The sequence below is a fragment of the Enhydra lutris genome, unplaced genomic scaffold (genome assembly GCF_002288905.1).
Source record: "Enhydra lutris kenyoni isolate GAN:26980312 unplaced genomic scaffold, ASM228890v2 scaffoldscaffold39, whole genome shotgun sequence".
NCBI classification, from domain to species: Eukaryota; Metazoa; Chordata; class Mammalia; order Carnivora; family Mustelidae; genus Enhydra; species Enhydra lutris.
This window is the reverse complement of record NW_019154123.1, coordinates 9,087,149-9,105,271: the sequence shown is the minus strand read 5'-3', so window position 1 is coordinate 9,105,271 and position 18,123 is coordinate 9,087,149. Positions and strand designations below refer to the sequence as shown.

Sequence of the window (18,123 nt, the reverse complement as noted above, 5' to 3'; positions counted from 1 at the left end):
TTTGTAAGAGTTATATACATGTGTGATAATAAAAATAAAATATGTGGCTCTTTGGTTTGATGTGAGGATTTGATAAGAAGTTCATAGAAGAGTATAGGCACATGGCAAGCACTTGGTAACTGTTAGCTTTTGGGAAGGACAATGACAGTGGTAATGACAGCTACAGAGGTGGTGGAAATTTTTTTTTTTAAAGATTTATTTATTTATTTGACAGAGAGAGATCACAAGTAGGCAGAGAGGCAGGCAGAGAGGAGGAAGCACGCTCTCCGCCGAGCAGAGAGCCGGATGTGGGGCTCCATCCCAGGACCCTGGGGTCATGACCTGAGCCGAAGGCAGAGGCTTTAACCCACTGAGCCACCCAGGTGTCCCAGATGATGGAAATCTCGCTCTGAGGATGAGGAGTACTCAGTGCAGTGCATTCCTACTGATAGAACACTGCAGTCTATCATGTCAAACCATGCAGAATCAGAAGAGAATAAATTTGTAGAAATGCATTTTTAAGATTTGAATATCCTGGAGCCGCCCACAGATCATCATTCGAGTCATCATTCATGAGCGTCTTTCTGAGTTGAAAGTGAGATGCTGATGTTGGGGTGCTTGCCATAGATGGTTAGGGCTTTTCTCCCTCTGGTAGTGCATTAGTTTTTTATCTTACTGTTGCTTTTACTCTTGGTGCCTAGGTTCCTGTCCATGTTAGAAGAAGAAGTTTATAGTCAAAACTCTCCTATCTGGGATCAGGATTTTCTCTCAGCCTCTTCCAGAACCAGCCAGCTAGGAATCCAAACAGGTAAATTTCTTTTTGCATAAATTCGAGAACAATCGGGAAGTGTTAGTCACAGCTCACTCTGCATTTATTTGCGTTTTTCGTCAAAAAACATGGAAGAACAGAGCCAGCAAAAAAGTAACACTCTGGCAAATCTTGCATCTGCATCTCTGTTAATGAGGAGCGCAGGTGCAAATCAGTTAAAACCAACTCCTCCTTGTACTAGTGGGTTTGCTTAGCTTGCACATTATAATTTTATAAGAGGTGTAAAATGCTACACAGCTCGGCTGTGTAGTCAAATGCTGGCTCTTTTTAAAGACACATAAGGTCTCCGTCCATGGCCAGATATGCCTGGGAATCTGGTCTTGGTCTGCTTTGTGAATCCGTGGTGTCTGGTGGGTGGTGCATCATGGATCAAGGTAGGGAGGTGAGTGGAGAGGAGCAGTCTTGAGTCTCAGGTCATGAGATGCTCCCAGTGGGGCCAGAGCACCCTTGGCATTGCATTGAGTGGCATCGGCTGGTATTTTTTGACGAAAGAAGAGACATGAGACTTCTGGAGTCACACCGATCCCAGAGAGAGGATCTGAATTGCGGCCTTTGACACTAGGAAGACTCTGGAGAAGTTTAGCAAGAGAGGCCAAAGCAGTCATTTGTATGTGGCCACAGGAAAGGAGACTGCAGAATTTCGATGTCAGTTTTTAGTGTATCTAGCTCAGTGTGTAGTATTTTTGCCTCCAGCAAAAAATAAAAATAAAATAAAATTTACAGTCAAAGTCACCTTCCTGAGTACATGGTTCTGTGAATTCTGACAAACACACACTGTATAACCACCTGTATAACCACCAGTTATACAGTATAACCACCAGTGCCATCAAAATACAAAACAGTGACCTCACCCCAGAAAACTCCTTTGTAACTCTCCGTCGTCCGTTCATTGCCCTGCCTCCAGCCTTGGCAACCACTGGTCTTGCTCTTGTTCCTGGAGTCTGCCTTTTCTAGAATGTCATATGAATGGAATCGTATGGTACACCATTTTCTGAGTCTGACTTCTTTCACTCCACGTAATACATTTGAGAAGGTGATTAAAAAATATTTTTTTTCATCTAGAGCCCAAGTTTGGATGCAGATATAATTAAATCCCTACCAAGCAGAGTACTTAGGGAATGAGGTAGTTTGGTTTGGATCAGATCCTTTTTGTTTGAATTCTCGTTTTTAGAGGCTTGCGTTTTTAGCATGGTCAGGACGTGTTCTCTGTGTGGCTGGGCATATCCCCTGCATTGCGCTCTCTGTCCCTGTGCTGTTCACTTTATCTTGATCTCATCTGGTTTTCAAATGACATCTCTCCCACAAACCCTTTCCTTACTCTTCCCATGCCTTCCATACTCTTCCAAACTTTCACAGAACCTTGAATATATCTTATCTTTGGTTCTCTTAACTTGGCTGCCCCGTGGCGTCACTCGTGATGATTTAAAATAATACTGATTGCTGAGGCTTTTCCCGAGAGAGTGATATAATTGGTCTTGCCTAGACATTGAGACTTTTAAAAGCTCCCCAGGTGATTCTGATGTGCAGCAGTATTTGAGAACTGCTCTGTCATACAGCACTTAACTCCTGCTATCCTAACCCTGTTTTTCTATAAGCCTTGTCTCCTCTGAGTTTGACTCTTGGGTGAGAGACCGTTTTCCACAATAATAATAACAACATACTTCCGTTAAGGGCTTCCCTATGAAGTTTGCTTCATATGAAAGCCTTAGCACAAATCCTGAGAGGGCCCACAGGCAGAGCTGTGGGATTCCTTAACTGCTTCCTTTCGTGAAGAGCTGTACTCTAGCCACCAGCCCGCAGTACTGCTCTGGCATGTGCTGCAGACGTGCAGGCAAATGCCTGTGGGAGGAACCTGTGAAGAACACAGCGTCTTCCTTTGGGCAGGGGACAGCAAAGCTGACAACTGAAGTTGACAGCAGGGTCGGCTTTGTTCTTTTCTGGAGGCTCTTCCCAAGAGGATTCCTCTCCCTCTCTGAAAACTCCCCTTGACCCTTGCCTGCTCAAAGTGCTTCCCAGTCTGTCTGTCTTCCAGCACATTCTGTGCCGTAGCACAGGATGGAGAAGGTGGACGTTGTCTCTTGACTCGGGATTCCACATTTATTCTGTGACGAAGGTTGTAACCCAGTTGAGCTGTATTGTCCTCTTTAATACTACCCAAAGCTGTCAGAAGCAGGCTGCCTTTTCCTGTTCTTCTGTAATTGCAGTGTGTTCTCTGGGGGGAAGGAAGAGTGTAATCATCTACTTAATTGGCATGTCTGCACGTCTCTGCAGCTGTGATAAATGACATTTGTAATGATGGCTCTGAAGTTTTGCAAGATACTCAGATGTCTTCAGAGTCACCGGAGTTCCTCTTTGTGTGGAATCCCTCCAGCGCACTTTGAGATCCAGAAGGCCTGTATCCTGGAAGCGAAGCCACATAGCCTGGCACTTAAGTGTATTCTGAGCGCTATGGAACGCTGTCTCTGTTGCTCCATTCACGGCCTCCATCACTTTATTGGCTGTTCAGAACGTTCTCTGGGGGCTGAACGGTGGCTGCATTGAAACCTAGTTGAACACTCTCTCTGGGCACCCAGCTGCCCTGCCTTACTCTGTCCTGTATGAGACCAGTGCCACTGAGCAGGTCTATGTCCTTCATCTGCTCTCACCCCATTAGCTACAGATCAGCAGCACACTCACAAAGCAACGTCCTATTTCCTACAATGGCTTTATAAAACAAAACAAAATGGAGAAGTTTTTTATTTGTAAACACTCCCAACTTACAGAAAAGTTGCAAGAGTAGGACAAAGAAATCTTGCATATTGCATCTCCTTTCCCCAGATTCACTACTTATTAACATTTGGCCATATTTGCTTTATCTTCTCCTCTCTTTTTTTTTTTTCCTAAACTGTTGGAAAGTTGCAAACATCATGCCCCTTACTGAGCTCAGTGGGTATCTCCCAAGAACAAGGACATTCTCTTACTTCACAACAGCACAGTTATCAAAGTAAGGAATTTAAGCTTGATGCAATATTATTATCTAATCTGTAGACTGCTTTCCATTGTGCCTCTTATCTCAGTCATGTGGTTTATAGCAATTTTTGTGCCTCTTCATGAGGCACATGATGTTGGCCTTTTTCCTTGTTGTGGGGATAAGCTTGATCACTTGGCGACGGTGGTCTTTTCATGGTTTCTCTGCTGTAGCGTTAACCATTTTTCCTTTGGCAATAAAGTGTTTTTGGTGGAGAGATACTTTGAAATTATCCTGTCTTCATGAAAATTATACTCCCCAGGTTTAGCCTGCACAGATGATTCTAACCTGAATCAATTATTATATGCTGGCACCAAATGTTTTTTGTTTTGTTTTGTTTTTCCCTCCTTAACATCCATCATTCCTTCCTTTTTATTTAATGATGTTCTCCTTTGAGGAAGACTTTTACCTTCTTGCCCACTTATTTATTTATTTATTTATTCTTTTATTATTTTTTTCAATATGGACTCAGATCTCCTTGCTCTATCCAATGGGCTATAATCTGTTACTTATTGTATTATATCCTCACATTGGCCCCAAGGCTATTTTATTTTATTTTATTTTAATCAGTGAATTAATTTTTAAAGATTTTATTTTTAAGTCTTCTCTACACCCAGTGTGGGGCTTGAACTTACAACCCCAAGATCAAGAGTTGTATGCTCCATCCCCTGAGCCAGCCAGGTACCCCTCCATGGCTTTTATTTTGAAGATGACTTTGTTGTGGTGTTAGGCAGGAATGGGATGGTTGTATGTGCACTTGGTTCCTTATTGCCTAAGAAAGGAGTCACCTAATGCCTTTTTTTCTTTTTGGGGCCAGTCATCAGTCCACCTCCTGTAGCTGGGACCATTTCATATAATTCAAACTCATCTTCTCTTGAGCAACCTAATGGAGGGAGCACCAGTCCTTCCTGCAAAGGCTCTTCTGGGCTTGAGGCAAACTCAGGTAAGCTCTTAACTGGGCATAAGAAGAGGCTATGATTTGCTGTAGAAGTTCTGTTATCTGGGGAGTGCCATAGGTAGAGTTAGACCAACTACAAATTGTGCATGTCCAGGATTTCAATGGCTGGAAATCACGTTGAGCTATACTGGTTAGTTATTGCTATGCAACAGAGGAACCCAAAGCGCAGAGACTTCAAACTGTAGTCATTTATTACCGTAGCTCACTCATTCTGTGTGTTTGCTGGAAGGTGGCTGATCTCAGCCAACCTCGTTCAGTCTTTACTAGGCTTGCTCATGAGTCTCCCTGTTGACCGGGAGCTCTGTTCTGGGCTTGGCTAGAACACTTAAGCTGGAACTTCTCCGTTCCACATACTTCTCATCCTCCTCCTGGGATCCCTGGGCTGCTTTTCTTTTTCTTGGGGCAGAATATGTCCTTCTGAAGAGGCCAGAAGCACCAGAGAACAAGTAGAAATACATACAGTTTCTTGAAGCCTAGGCTCAGAACTGGTATTGCATCACTTCTGCCTTATTTTGTCATCTAAGGCCATTACGTGGTCAAACTCAGAGTCAAGGGGTGGAGAAATGTGCTCTGCTTCTTTTGTAGGGAGAACCACAAAGTCATATGGCAGAGTGTGGATACCAGGATGCAAAGAATTTGGCCACTAATGTAATCAGTCATGTGGGCAAAAAACATCTCCTAATCCTGCACGCATTTCACAGTCACAGAATGTTTTGAAGGTTGCATTTCTGTCCACAGACGTGACATTGAACAAATCTTGGGTATGACCAAAGTTTGACATTAAAGAGGTGGCATAAGAGAGGGAAAGAAGAAAAATTTAAATGTGGGACCACATATTTAGTGTATGTGACACTGTTTACTCTCTCTCACTTCCGAGGGAGGCATCACTAATCAGTCCCAAAACTCTTTGCCGGCAAGCTGGGATATAGCCTCAGATACTTTCTTACCATAACTCTATTAGCAGTGTATCAGTTCTGGGGCATACTACTTATAAACCTCAGCTACAAAATAAGTATTTCATAGCATTACTCTTGGGGAATCATGGAACTTGAAAACTTCTTGGTCAGATGACTGAAAATATTCTCATTTACCTTTAATAACAACTAAAAAAGTTACAAAAACAAGAACTCAACAAAAGCCATTTAGTAAGTGACATAATGTTTTTGAAAGCTTCTCTTATAGATAAGGTACTTTACCTTGTTCTGTTCTGTTAACTAAAGATGGTGAGAATGCTCTGTGGAAATGTACTTAGTGGGATTCAGACATGGGGGATAATTAGATTTGAACATCTAAAACATTTTAAAATTTTTAATTATAAAAATAAATCCATATTATGATGGCGGGGGGAGCCAAGCATGATAGTAGAAAGGACAAAAAGTCACCACATAATCTAAGGAGGAAAATTTTCTTTGTCTTTTCATGGCCTTTCCCAGCATGTGACATGTTGAGAATGGCCCTGCTCATTTGTGAGGTACCATTTTATGGCAAAAAAAGCATTGTGAGAGATAAAGAGGGTTATTTTATAATGAAAAAACTAAATTCACCAGCAAGATAAAACATTTGTATATTTCAAATATGTATAGACGTATACATAATATACACATATATACACATATAATATACACGTATACATAATATACACATACTATGCATACACACATGTATACATATGTACATACATGAGAGAATTAACCACAAAGAGAAATAACCTCATCCACAAAGAGTTGAAGGCTCAAAGCAACATCTCCGAATAATTCATAGTTCAAGCAGACATAGCTATCATTAAGGATATAGAAGCCCTGAAAACATAATTAGTAAGCTTAATCTGATGGATGTACAGAGATCATTATTGCTAGAAGTCAGAAAATCACACTATTTTCAAGAAGACACAACACATTTACAAATAATTGGTAGTATTTTACATTCTCAAGTAAGATTCAAAAATTTTTGTTTTTTTGTTACCATATGGACCATGTTCTTTGACCACAAAGGGACTAAATGTAGAGATTAGTAATCATGATAATTGAAATCACCCTTGCATTTGCATATGAGCAAATACATGCCTTCATAACTAATACAGCAAATAAAAAAAATTATCATAGAAAATATTCAGAATGGATCTGTGGTTGGCAGTTACTGTGACCTCCTCCTTTTTCTTTCCCATCTTCCACTGTTGCCCCTTCCCTGGGTAAATGGAGAGTGACTTCCATGCCCATCAGTGTTCACAGAAAGTTAGATTAGTGGGCATGTATTACCTGCTTTGTGTTTAAGATCATCCATTGTTTGCCCTTTTATTTTGATCATCACAGGAGAAAAGAGGAAAATGAATGACTCTCATGCCTTGGAGGAAGCCAAGAAGCCCCGAGTTATGGGGGATATTCCAATGGAATTAATCGACGAGGTCATGTCTACCATCACAGACCCTGCAGCAATGCTTGGACCAGAGGTCAGCAGGGTAAACAAGAGCAGCCCATCCACCTGGTAGACCCCTTTTGTTTTCCTGGCCACTCCAGCTCTTGGAAACGGGGGTGGTATCATTGAGAGAGAGCGTGTTACACTATCCTGGTTTGCGTTTAACCAGCTGTTCATGGTGTGGAGGGCAAGACAAGCTGGTGGAGAGGTGATTCCCTTGATAAATATCACATTACAGAGAAACATACTAATAATACCACACAGTTGAAGGCACTCCCACCTCCCTAATCTCTTAATCTTGAAATATTTAAATCCTCATAAATGTTAGAAACATTCCATGATAAAGAACCATGGTTTTTTTTGTTTTGTTTTGTTTTGTTTAAGATTTTATTTATTTATTAGAGAGACAGAGATGACAGCACAAGTTGTTGGGGGGAGAGGGAGAGGCAGGCTTCCCACTGAGCAGGGAGCCTGATGCTGGGCTTGATCCTAGGACCCTGAGATCATGATAGGAGCCGAAGGCAGCGCTTAACTGACTGAGCCACCCAGGCATCCCTGAGATCCATAGTTTCTTTATTTAGATTCACCAGCTGTTAACATGTTGCATTTGTATTACCTCTGTCTTTCTCTCCTATGAACCATTTGGAACCATTTCAGAATTCAGTATAGATGTCATAACATTTCACCTCTATATTTTCCTGTTTCTTAAGATGAAGACTACTCTTTTACATTATTACCATGTAACCATGTAGTACCAGGTAACCATGTAGTTACCACTATCAGAAAATTTAGCTAGGTTATATTTTCTAATGCATGGATTTGCAAACTACAGCCAAATCTGGCCCACTGGCTGTTTTTGTAAATAAAATATTATTGAAACATTATTTATGTCTTCCTTGCACTACAAGAGCAGATTTGAATAATTAAGACAGGTGATGTATGACCTGCAAAGCCTAAAATACTTGTATCTGGCCCCATTATAAGAAAGTTTGCTGACCCCTAGCCTAATGTATAAAGAGCCCATATCTGAATCCCCACTGTTAACCATATTATGTCCTTAGAACATTTGTTCCTGTTGTTGAAGGATCAGGCAGGGATCATGAATTGCATTTAGGTTCTTTCTCTTCATCTCTTTAGTCTCCTTTAATCTAGAACAGCTACCCAGTCCTTTTTTTTTTTTTTTTTTTTTTTTTTTAATGGCAGTGCCATTGTTAAAAGAGTCCTGCTCACTAGTTTTATGTAAGCACCCCTTTGGATTTGTCTATTTACTCGTGATTGGATTCAAGTAAAGCAGTTTTGGTAAAAGCTCCTTTATTGCATTGCATCCAAGGCAGTTTAAGACATTTCTGGGGCTCCTGGGTGGTTCAGTCAGTTAAGCGCTTGACTCTTGATCCAGGGTCATGGGTTCAAGCCCTGTGTTGGGCTCCATGCTGGGCTTGGAGCCTACTTTAAAAAAAAAGAAAAAAGACATATCTGACAGCTTCCAGGAAGTAAAGAACTGGCTTGGAGATTATTTGGTAAAGTATCTTTTAAAAATTTTTTAGTGTGGCTCTGCTACATCAGTTTTTAATTTGTCATGCTTCTGAGATACTTATTTTATGGTATTGAGGATAAGTCAGAGAACTAGAATAGAATGTTTTAAGAGAAAGACCTCTTTGTAAGATTATTCCTCACATTTCCTGGTAGATATCCAGTCCTGGTGTCTAAGACTGTAGACCTTTTGTGGGCTTGTCTCTCAAGCGTTTAGTAACTTCACAGGTTAGTTTAGTTCAGGTTTTTCAGCTGTGAAGTATGGATGTCAGCACACATTTCAAAATTTGTTGGGTAGATTTGATAGTGTAATGAGGTTGGCTTGTACAGGCTTGCACAGGCAGTTGTTAAATTTTCAAGAATTTTGTGAGCTGAGTGTTAAATATGTTGGTAGCTTGAAATTGACCACAGTTGCCCTGGTCACCTGGGCAGCCAGTGTAGACCAGTGGGATGAGCAAGTGCTCCCATTTGGGGCTTTTCTTCCCTGGGGGACTGTTGAACATTTCCCCGCATACCCTGGGTGGATTAAATAGAGCAGGAGAATAAGGTGCTGGCACAAGGTTGTGCTGCCAGCTGCAGCTGAGAGTGGGACGGCAGATACCCTCAGACAGAACACGGTCCTCCAAAAAGAGGTGCTAACACCATAAATGTGACTGCCACTGTTGGGACTGTGATGGGAATTTTGCGGCTCAGTTACCCTGAGGGTCCCGTAAAGCTTAGCCAGGTGGGATTCCTCAAACCAGGAGTTCGTACACAGGACAAATCTGGTCTGCTCAACCCCTGCCCCCCCCTTGTTAAAAAAGATTTTATTTCTTTATTTGAGAGAAAGAGAATGAGAGAGCATGAGATGGGGGAGGGCCAGAGGGGGGAGGGTCAGAGGGAGAAGCAGACCCCCTGCGGAGCAGGAAGCCTGATGTGGGACTCCATCCCAGGACTCCAGGATCATGACCTGAGCCAAGGGCAGTTGTGTAACCAATTGAGCCACCCAGGCACTCTACCCCCTCCCCCTTTTAAATGTTTTATTGGAGCTCTACTACACTTATTTATTCATTCATTCATTCATTCATTCATTCATTTATTCATGAGAGAGAGAGAAGGTACACAAGTAGGGGGGAGGAGCAGAGGGAGAGAATCCCCAAGCTGACTCCCTGCTGAGTGTGGAGTCCTCTGCAGGTCTCAATCTTACAGCCCAAATCAAGAGTTTGACACCTAACCAACTGAACCACTCAGGCAACCCCTCCCCGGCCACCATTCGTTGATATATGTCTATGTCTGCTTTCACACTACAGCAGGGTTAACTAGTTGCCACAGAGACCTTATATTTACTATATGGCCCTTTACAGGAAAGTTTGATGGCTCCTAAGCCACGCCAAATATCCATGTATACACATGATACTCTCATCTCTCAAAATGCTTTATCTCCCGTTTCCGTTTCAGTTTTATAACTTGTGTATGTTGTTTGGGTCCCTGAAAATTCACAAATGTGTATCTTATTAGAACAAATCAGAGAAGCATGGAGGTGTCCCATCCGCATTGTCTTAAGAGAGGAGTTGTGTATAATTTTTTCTGTCTCCTGCAGACCAATTTACTGTCAGCACATTCAGCCAGGGACGAGGCAGCAAGGCTGGAAGAGCGCAGGGGTGTGATTGAATTTCATGTGGTCGGCAATTCCCTGAACCAGAAACCCAACAAGAAGATTCTAATGTGGCTGGTCGGTCTCCAGAACGTGTTCTCACACCAGCTGCCCCGGATGCCAAAAGAGTACATCACACGGCTTGTCTTTGACCCGTAAGTGGGACTTGGCTCTTTCTTTCTTTCTTATTTACTTTTTAAATGAAGGGGGAACCACTCAGATAGTGGAAGTAAGCCAGGGTCAGCTTCCGAATCCTGCTGCCTCTTGTCACACTGGGGAATACAGAGCCACATCAAGGTAATTGCCACGACTAAAAGCAGTCAGATGAATTTTTCAGCAATTCATACATTTCTTTGTTAATAAAATGAAGCTCTGTATTTTAAGTTGCTGGTGACTGTCCTATGGTTCATTCATTATAGCAGTGAAGAAATATAAGCACCAAGTAGATGTCCTACTTTGCCATGCTCAAAACAGTCTTGAAATTGGTATTTTAAGTCGGTACTGCTGTTGCTGGGTCTTAATTTAGGGAAAATTATTGGGCTATCAGATAGGTACATTTGAAAATCCATTGCTTTAAATAAAACCCAAATAACAGAAAACCTAAAGTTCTCTAATTGAATGTACTTTAACATACATAGCCTAGCAGCCTATATGGAATGTGATCTCTTAATGTGACAATGCAGTGACACCTGAGACAGAAGTTCTGACAGGATTCTATAATTCAGGGTTTGGTTAATTGTATGTGAGGATTTTGTATTCTCTTCTATAATATTTCTGTAATATTTTTGAGTCAGAGTAACCCTTCAGAAACATATCCTGCATTTGTCCATGAGATAGTGCTTTCCCTCCAAACCTGCACTGCGGGTCCCTTGGCATTGAGCATAACACCATTCCAGTACAAGTCAGCACCTCCACACATAGCTTATTCTTTATTTATAAACCTCAGACCCTTCTTAGGTGGCCGGCATTTTGTTGTGATGGAAGCCCTGATGAATGAAGTCTTGTGCCCGTGAACTTGCTCTAAAAAGTGCACATTAATAGGGTTCTACCTAGATAGTGTGTAGATAAGGGAAGGTTCCATAGAAACTCAAGAAAAACACTCTCTTCCCTTTCCTGTTTGATTAATAAGGAACCCCCCGCAAAAGTATTTTTGTATAACCAAAATAGGTAAAACTTTGCCATAATCTCATTCTTTCAGGAAACACAAAACCCTTGCCCTAATTAAAGATGGCCGTGTTATTGGTGGTATCTGTTTCCGCATGTTCCCATCCCAAGGATTCACAGAGATTGTTTTCTGTGCTGTAACCTCAAATGAGCAAGTCAAGGTAAGGGGGACCCAACGTGTTAGAAGAAAAGCAGAATATGGTGCTTCTCACTGAAGCTGCAGAGTTTGGGCAGGTCTGTCTGTCTGTGCCACATCCACAGAAGGCTCGAAGTGGAGTTCAGGACTTCCTGAGAAGAGTTCTCTTGCTGCAGATGTCTGTGCATGTGTGTGAAGAGAGCGAATGTTCCACATCCCAGCAGGTCAGGTTCTACCAGGGCTTTGTTGGGACTTGGGGCAAGGTACAAGGACCCCACACAGCCCCAAGTGCAACTGAAGTATAGTGTATGACAAGTGAGGGGAGGTTTGAAGATAAATCTCCCTGCTCGTTGTTAGCTTACATGTGCACACGCATGCACACACACAGCCGGTGACACTGAACCACCAGAAAGGATATGGTGAGATGTGGGTTATTACACTCAAGAAAGAAGTCTTATGGCTTTGTCCCTAAAGGTGGTCAAGGGCTAAAGAAATTCTGTAAAGGAAGTCATGGAAAATTTGAATAAATTTATGACTCAGTTTTAGAAGTATTCCTGCAGGGTTTGGAATGTGGGGTTTCTTTGGTGTGTGTGTGTGTCTAATTGACCCTCCCAATTGTCCTTGTCACTGGTCCCTTCATCCCCGGAGTTAGGCTGTTTCACTGAAACTGCAGCTGGTGTTGTGTTGGAACTGGAATAAAGTGTAGACTGTCTGTCTGCAGAAAGACCTCCGGTGTAGTGTCTGTTGTGTCCTGCTCTGCTGCTGCCCTCAGGAAAACAGAACCAGGAAGTGTCTTTAAACTATTATTCGTTTGGTATTTTAGGAACCCTAAAGAGGGTCATGCAGAACTAGGGCAAATGGTGGAAAGATAAGTAGCTCAGGGTTAGGCAGTTGCTGAGAAAAGTGACTGGAAAGTCTAAGGCACTGTTAACCTAATGAAATAAAATGCGACATGCAAATGTGAGCCATGCATGTAATTTTAAGTTTTCTAGTAACCACATTAAAAAAAAAAAAAAAGGGAAACAGACCACAAAGTTAATTTTGAAAACATATTTTATTTTACCCACCATATCTTGAGAGGTGTCCCTGCACCGGCAGGTACTCATGGCACAGAGAATTACTGATGAGACATTTTATATTGTTTTGTATTCAGTCCCTGAATGTAGGGTGTGTTTTACACTGCAGCACATCTCAGTCTGGACCAGCCATATTTCCGGTGCCCGCTGGGCACATGTGACCAATGCTCCCATATTGGGCAGTGCAGGCCTAGGGACAAGGTTGTCTTCTCCAGCTGCAAAGAAGCAGTGCCATTTATAAAAACCGACAGGAAGTCACTGGAAGGAATCCTTCTCTGCTTGAGGGCTGAAGCCAGTGCTGTGGGTACTTTTGTTTTCATTAAGAGCTTTGTTCCACCCAGCCTGTTAGAGCTGCTGTGATTTCTTCTCACAAAGCACAAGTGGGCCTTTTTGTCTTTGACTCAGAGTGCTAAGCATCAAAGGATAAACAAAACCCATCAGTCATACATCTATCATTCTGACCTGGGAGGGTGAGGGCCCAGGTTTGCCTGAAACCTGTGTCTGGCGCTTTTGCAAGAAATTCTGACAGTGTGTCTTTAGATGGTGCTGTTGCTATGCTTATCACTTTAAAAAATTTTTTCCCTAGTCAAAGTGAGAAACAATTCAAGTATCCAGAGTTCAGAAACTTACTTAGAAGGAAAATTTGTTTGGCTTTTTTCATAGGGAGAGATTGCTGGCACATATGTCCTTGGTTTATAATTTCAGAAAAAGATTACAAAATTTTTGTCTTTAGAGAAAGCTACACCAACCAAGCACCTTGTTTGGAGAGGTTGATTAAGGTTGACTTGGACACTTTTAGGGATACCAGAGGGAAACTAAAGGTATTTAATATGAATTGGATGCTTTGTCTTATTACTTCCCAGAAGGGCAATTTATTTTTTTCCCAAACCATGTAATTTTCTAAAGACTTGCAGGAAGGTGTCCAAACATTACAAACTCAGTAGGAAGAACTAGAAAAAAAAGCCACGTTTTGTAAATGATTAGAAACTGTAGTTCTAGAAAATGAAGATTAGTCTCTTCTAGAAAATGAATGCTAGTCTTTCACAATTGAGTGGAATGGGTAAGTTATGAAAGGCAGTGCTGGTGGCACCTATTTGGAAAAATAACTCAAGTTTTGTAAGTGGAGGTTTTAGATTTTTATTTACCATGTTAAAAATCTTGGCTAAGTGATACTTTGAAATTTGCATTCACTCATTTTAGAGAAGCAGGCTTACATATAAATTCCTGTGAATGCTTTAAATAAGATTTGTATGTAAATTTATCTTGCTCAAAGCACACACAAGATGACATTTCAGAATTTGCATGAAAAGCTCATCACCTGGTTTTAGAATTATCTTGTCATCTAAGAACTATTTGGATTTGAAATCGTGCAGATTTAAAGTTACATAGCTAATATTTATATATCATATATTTTTTTAAAGATTTTATTTATCTGAGAGACAGCATCAGCAGGGGGAGGAGGAGGGGCAGAGGGAGAGGGACAAACAGACTTCCCCACAGAGAGGGGAGTCCAACCTGAGCCGAAGTTAGACACTTAACTGACTAAGACACCCAGGTGCCCCAATATCATAATAAATATTTAAATAAACACTGAAATTGCTTGATGGATTTAGGAAAAAAACTCCTTTGGTGGTAGTTAAAAATAAAGGCCCACAAGGGGTGTCTGGGTAGCTCAGTCGTTTGAGGGTCTGACTCTTGACTTCAGATCTCAGGATCAGGAATTCAAGCCCCATGTTGGTCCATGCTCAGTTTGTAGCCTGTCATGGGGCTGGAGCTCACAACCCTCAGATTATGACCTGAGCTGAAATCAAGAGTTGGACGCTTAGTGGACTGAGCCACCGAGGCGCCCTGCCTTTTTCTGTATTATAGATACAAATGCATCACTTTATATTAACACAATAGATATATGCATTGGGTCTCAAATGCAAGCCACATATATAATTGTAAAATTTCTAGAAGCCATAGTTTAAAAAGTAAGAAGAAACAGGTGAAATTAATTTTGATATTTTTTATTTAACTTAGTGTGTCTAAAATATTGTCATTTCAACATGTAATAAGGATAAAATGTTATTGAGGGTTGTTTTTTTTTTCCTCTTTTTCCTGATGTGTATTTTACACACTCTAGTACATCTCAGTTTCGGCTAGTCACATTTTAGTTGCTCAAAAACCACATGTGGCTACTGGCTACCATATTGAACAGCACAGCTCTATACTCTCACTACATATTTATGTATTTATCTTCCCCATTTTACCATCTCCTCAAGGAGGGAGACATTTCGTTCCTCTTTTTATTCAAGTTGTATTGAAATTTAAAATATATTAGTATTGTAAAATGTTTGGGAAAAGCTAAAATGTCCTTGGGTAACATCAGTGGAAGAAGAATTTCTTGAGGAAAGAGGTAGTAATACTCTTCTCCTATTTACCAGGCAGATCATTCCCTAATTATTATGTTTGGTCCTTCCAGGCTTCCAAAGGGCAATGTTATACAGGAGAAAGCCCAGAAAAGAGTGATTAGATTAGTAAGGGGTCTTCCAATCAATGCCTTTTAAGGAATGATGGAAACCTTGATGATACTTCACGTGGGGTTTGGGAGGTAGGGATGGGCATGAAAGAGTATGGTCTTTAAAGGCTTGAAGAAATGTTCCTCTGAAAATAGAACTAAGGTCAAGAAGTAGAAATAACAAGGGGTCAGATCTCAAATAAACGTTAGGAAGAACTCCCCAACTGAAGATGACCTGGTTTACCTAAGGACCAAGGGATGTCCCTGTGCTGGAGGTTTCTGACAGCTCACCTTTTCAGGGTAGATGGCAGAAGATTTCTAGCATCACATGGAATAGAGACTTAGACCAAATGATTTCTAAACATCCTTTTCCCCCTGTGGTATTGCAGTTCCATGAGATCATACCTGTAAGCACATTTGAGTCCTTTAGAAAAGTGTGTCACCAAATTCTAAAATATTTATGTGAAGGTATTTGTGTTGGGATGCTTGGATTTACTTTCACCTCTTTTAATGAGGTTCTAAAACAGCCACTTTAAATTTATAGATATTTTCTAACCTTTGTACTTCACTGAAAAACCTGGTACTTGCATATTTTTTTTCATATTTTTCATATTTCTATCATTAATTTATTCAACATTGCTCACTGTCTTTAATTTACTTCCTTATGTCCTCTGGCTCACTTAGAGACTCTGGATTTTATAGACCTTGCTTGGAAAGGTTTGATAAGACAAAAATGAAAATCCTGTGTATGGGATATGATACATTTCTTTGGAAGAGTTGCTGATTTGTATACATTCAGGAAACACTTGGGTTAGTTAATATTCTAGTAAAGATTAGCTTTTCATTTACATAGCTCTTTGCATCGCAGGTTCTCAAATACTTTAAAGATAAGCAGAAATCATAATCAGTGTTAACTCCCCAAGCTTCTTTGTTAACATTCAGCAAGTAGTCTTTAGGTTTGAGCCACAGCTTACAGCCTTGGTGTGTTACTTCCAAAGAACCAGAAACTTGTATTTAAACTGATGATTGTATCTCAGGTCAAGGATTTTGAATTTATTGGTTTTGTGGGTCGTTTTCAAAGTTCAGAAATGCAGGAAAGGGTGTGTTAGTATTATGTTGATAAAATATATCAAAGTACCAATTCCTAAATTTGCCAGTGCTTCTGAGTGAATCTGTAGGAATGGATTGTCTTTTTTCCAGAATCGAATATATTTAGGTGTTTACTAACTTCCACATAGGGCTATGGAACACACCTGATGAATCACTTGAAAGAATATCATATAAAACATGATATCCTGAACTTCCTCACATATGCAGATGAATATGCCATTGGTTACTTCAAGAAACAGGTAAGTTTTTCACTGTGCAACCCTGTTCTGTCATTTCTTTTCTTTCTTTTTTTTTTTTAAGATTTTATTTATTTATTTGACAGAGAGAGATCGCAAGTAGGCAGAGAGGCAGACAGAGAGAGAGGAGGAAGCAGGCTCCCCGTCAAGCACAGAGCTCGATGCAGAACTTGATCCCAGGACCTGAGATCATGACCTGAGCCGAAGGCAGAGGCCTAACCCACTGAGCCACCCAGGCGCCCTGTCATTTCTTTTCTTAATATATACTCAGGTAGCCTTCATCTAAGGAAGTTTTTCCCCCTAGCATTTTCTATTTATAAGAAGGACATGCAACTACTTGTTAATCCTTAAGCCAGGACTAAGCTTCAGATTTTAGTGGAGGTTATAACCAGCACAGTAAGTACGAGAGATTTGTTGAGTGAGTGAATGAACGCCATCTATAAATGAAGTATAATATTGCATCGTGGAATTCTAAAATATGGTATCCCCAGGCTAAGGAGAAATTCCCAAGGCTAGGTGAGTAGAGTTCTCCATGAATAAGAGAAATAGATTCAGTCTGTGGAAATCCTCCATTTATGTCAGCAGAAAGAAAGTTATGAATATTATGAAGGACTTCTTAGAGTCCTTTTTTGGCAGCACACAGCAGGCTAGGAGCTTGGCTGCCATCTTGGTCCTTTCTTACCAGAAGTTTTCAGCTCAACTTTTTAAAGATTATTCATTGGCTGCATATTTTTTTAAATAATGCTTTATAATTCCTAAACATTTTCATTTACTTTTCTAACTACAAAAGTAATATAAAGTTACTGTAGAAGTTTTGGAAGGCATAGTAAAGTAGAATGAAGAAAAATCAATTGTAATTCTACCACCAAAGACATTTGCTGTTACTATTTTGATAGGTGCCCTCCTAATAATTGTTCTGTGTATGTGTTAATGTGTATATATGTATATAAATATAAAACTGGGCTCCTATTATATGTAATTGAATTACTTGCCTTTTCACGTAATCTGATTATTAATATTTATATCAATTTTAAAAAAGATTTTATTTATTTGATGGAGAGAATGAGAGAGAGAGAGCATGAGGAGAGGGAGGGTCAGAGGGAGAAGCAGACTCCCTGCTGAGCAGGGAGCCTGATGTGGGACTCCATCCCAGGACTCCAGGATCATGACCTGAGCTGAAGGCAGTCACTTAACCAACTGGGCCACCGAGGTGCCCCAATATTTATATTATTTTTGATGGTTCTCTGAAATTTTATGGTATAATTAGAAAATGCTTCATTAAACCAATACTACGTGTTTAGGACATTCAGGTGTTTGTTCTATGTAAATGTACATTTATAAGTGTGTGTTCCTAGGTATGTTACTCTCATCTGTGTTAAGTTTGCTTAGAATAAATGTCTAGAAGTAGAGTTGTTTCCAAATATATCTGAGGTTTTGTTATGCATTGCCAAATGCTGTAACAATTTCTGTTCTTGTCAGCAATATAGAAGGGGGTTCAGGAAAAAGTTTGATAATTGAAAAACATTTTCTTTTTGCTCCTTTCCTAGATAATA

At 40.6% G+C, this 18,123-nt stretch overlaps 1 protein-coding gene across 2 annotated transcripts in view; it reads left to right on the top strand.

Moving 5' to 3' along the window:
• The window catches only part of LOC111155064 (lysine acetyltransferase 2B), a 101,666-nt gene that overhangs the window by 66,925 nt on the left and 16,618 nt on the right, over positions 1-18,123 (top strand). For both annotated transcript variants that reach the window (XR_002641117.1, XM_022515096.1), the window contains exons 7-12: positions 681-787; positions 4,633-4,758; positions 7,083-7,219; positions 10,295-10,503; positions 11,547-11,673; positions 16,463-16,573. Coding sequence is in view for 1 of the 2 variants with exons in the window: in XM_022515096.1 (XP_022370804.1) it covers positions 681-787; positions 4,633-4,758; positions 7,083-7,219; positions 10,295-10,503; positions 11,547-11,673; positions 16,463-16,573 (817 nt within the window). In the remaining variant the exon portion in view is untranslated. The remainder of the gene's footprint in view (positions 1-680; positions 788-4,632; positions 4,759-7,082; positions 7,220-10,294; positions 10,504-11,546; positions 11,674-16,462; positions 16,574-18,123) is intronic.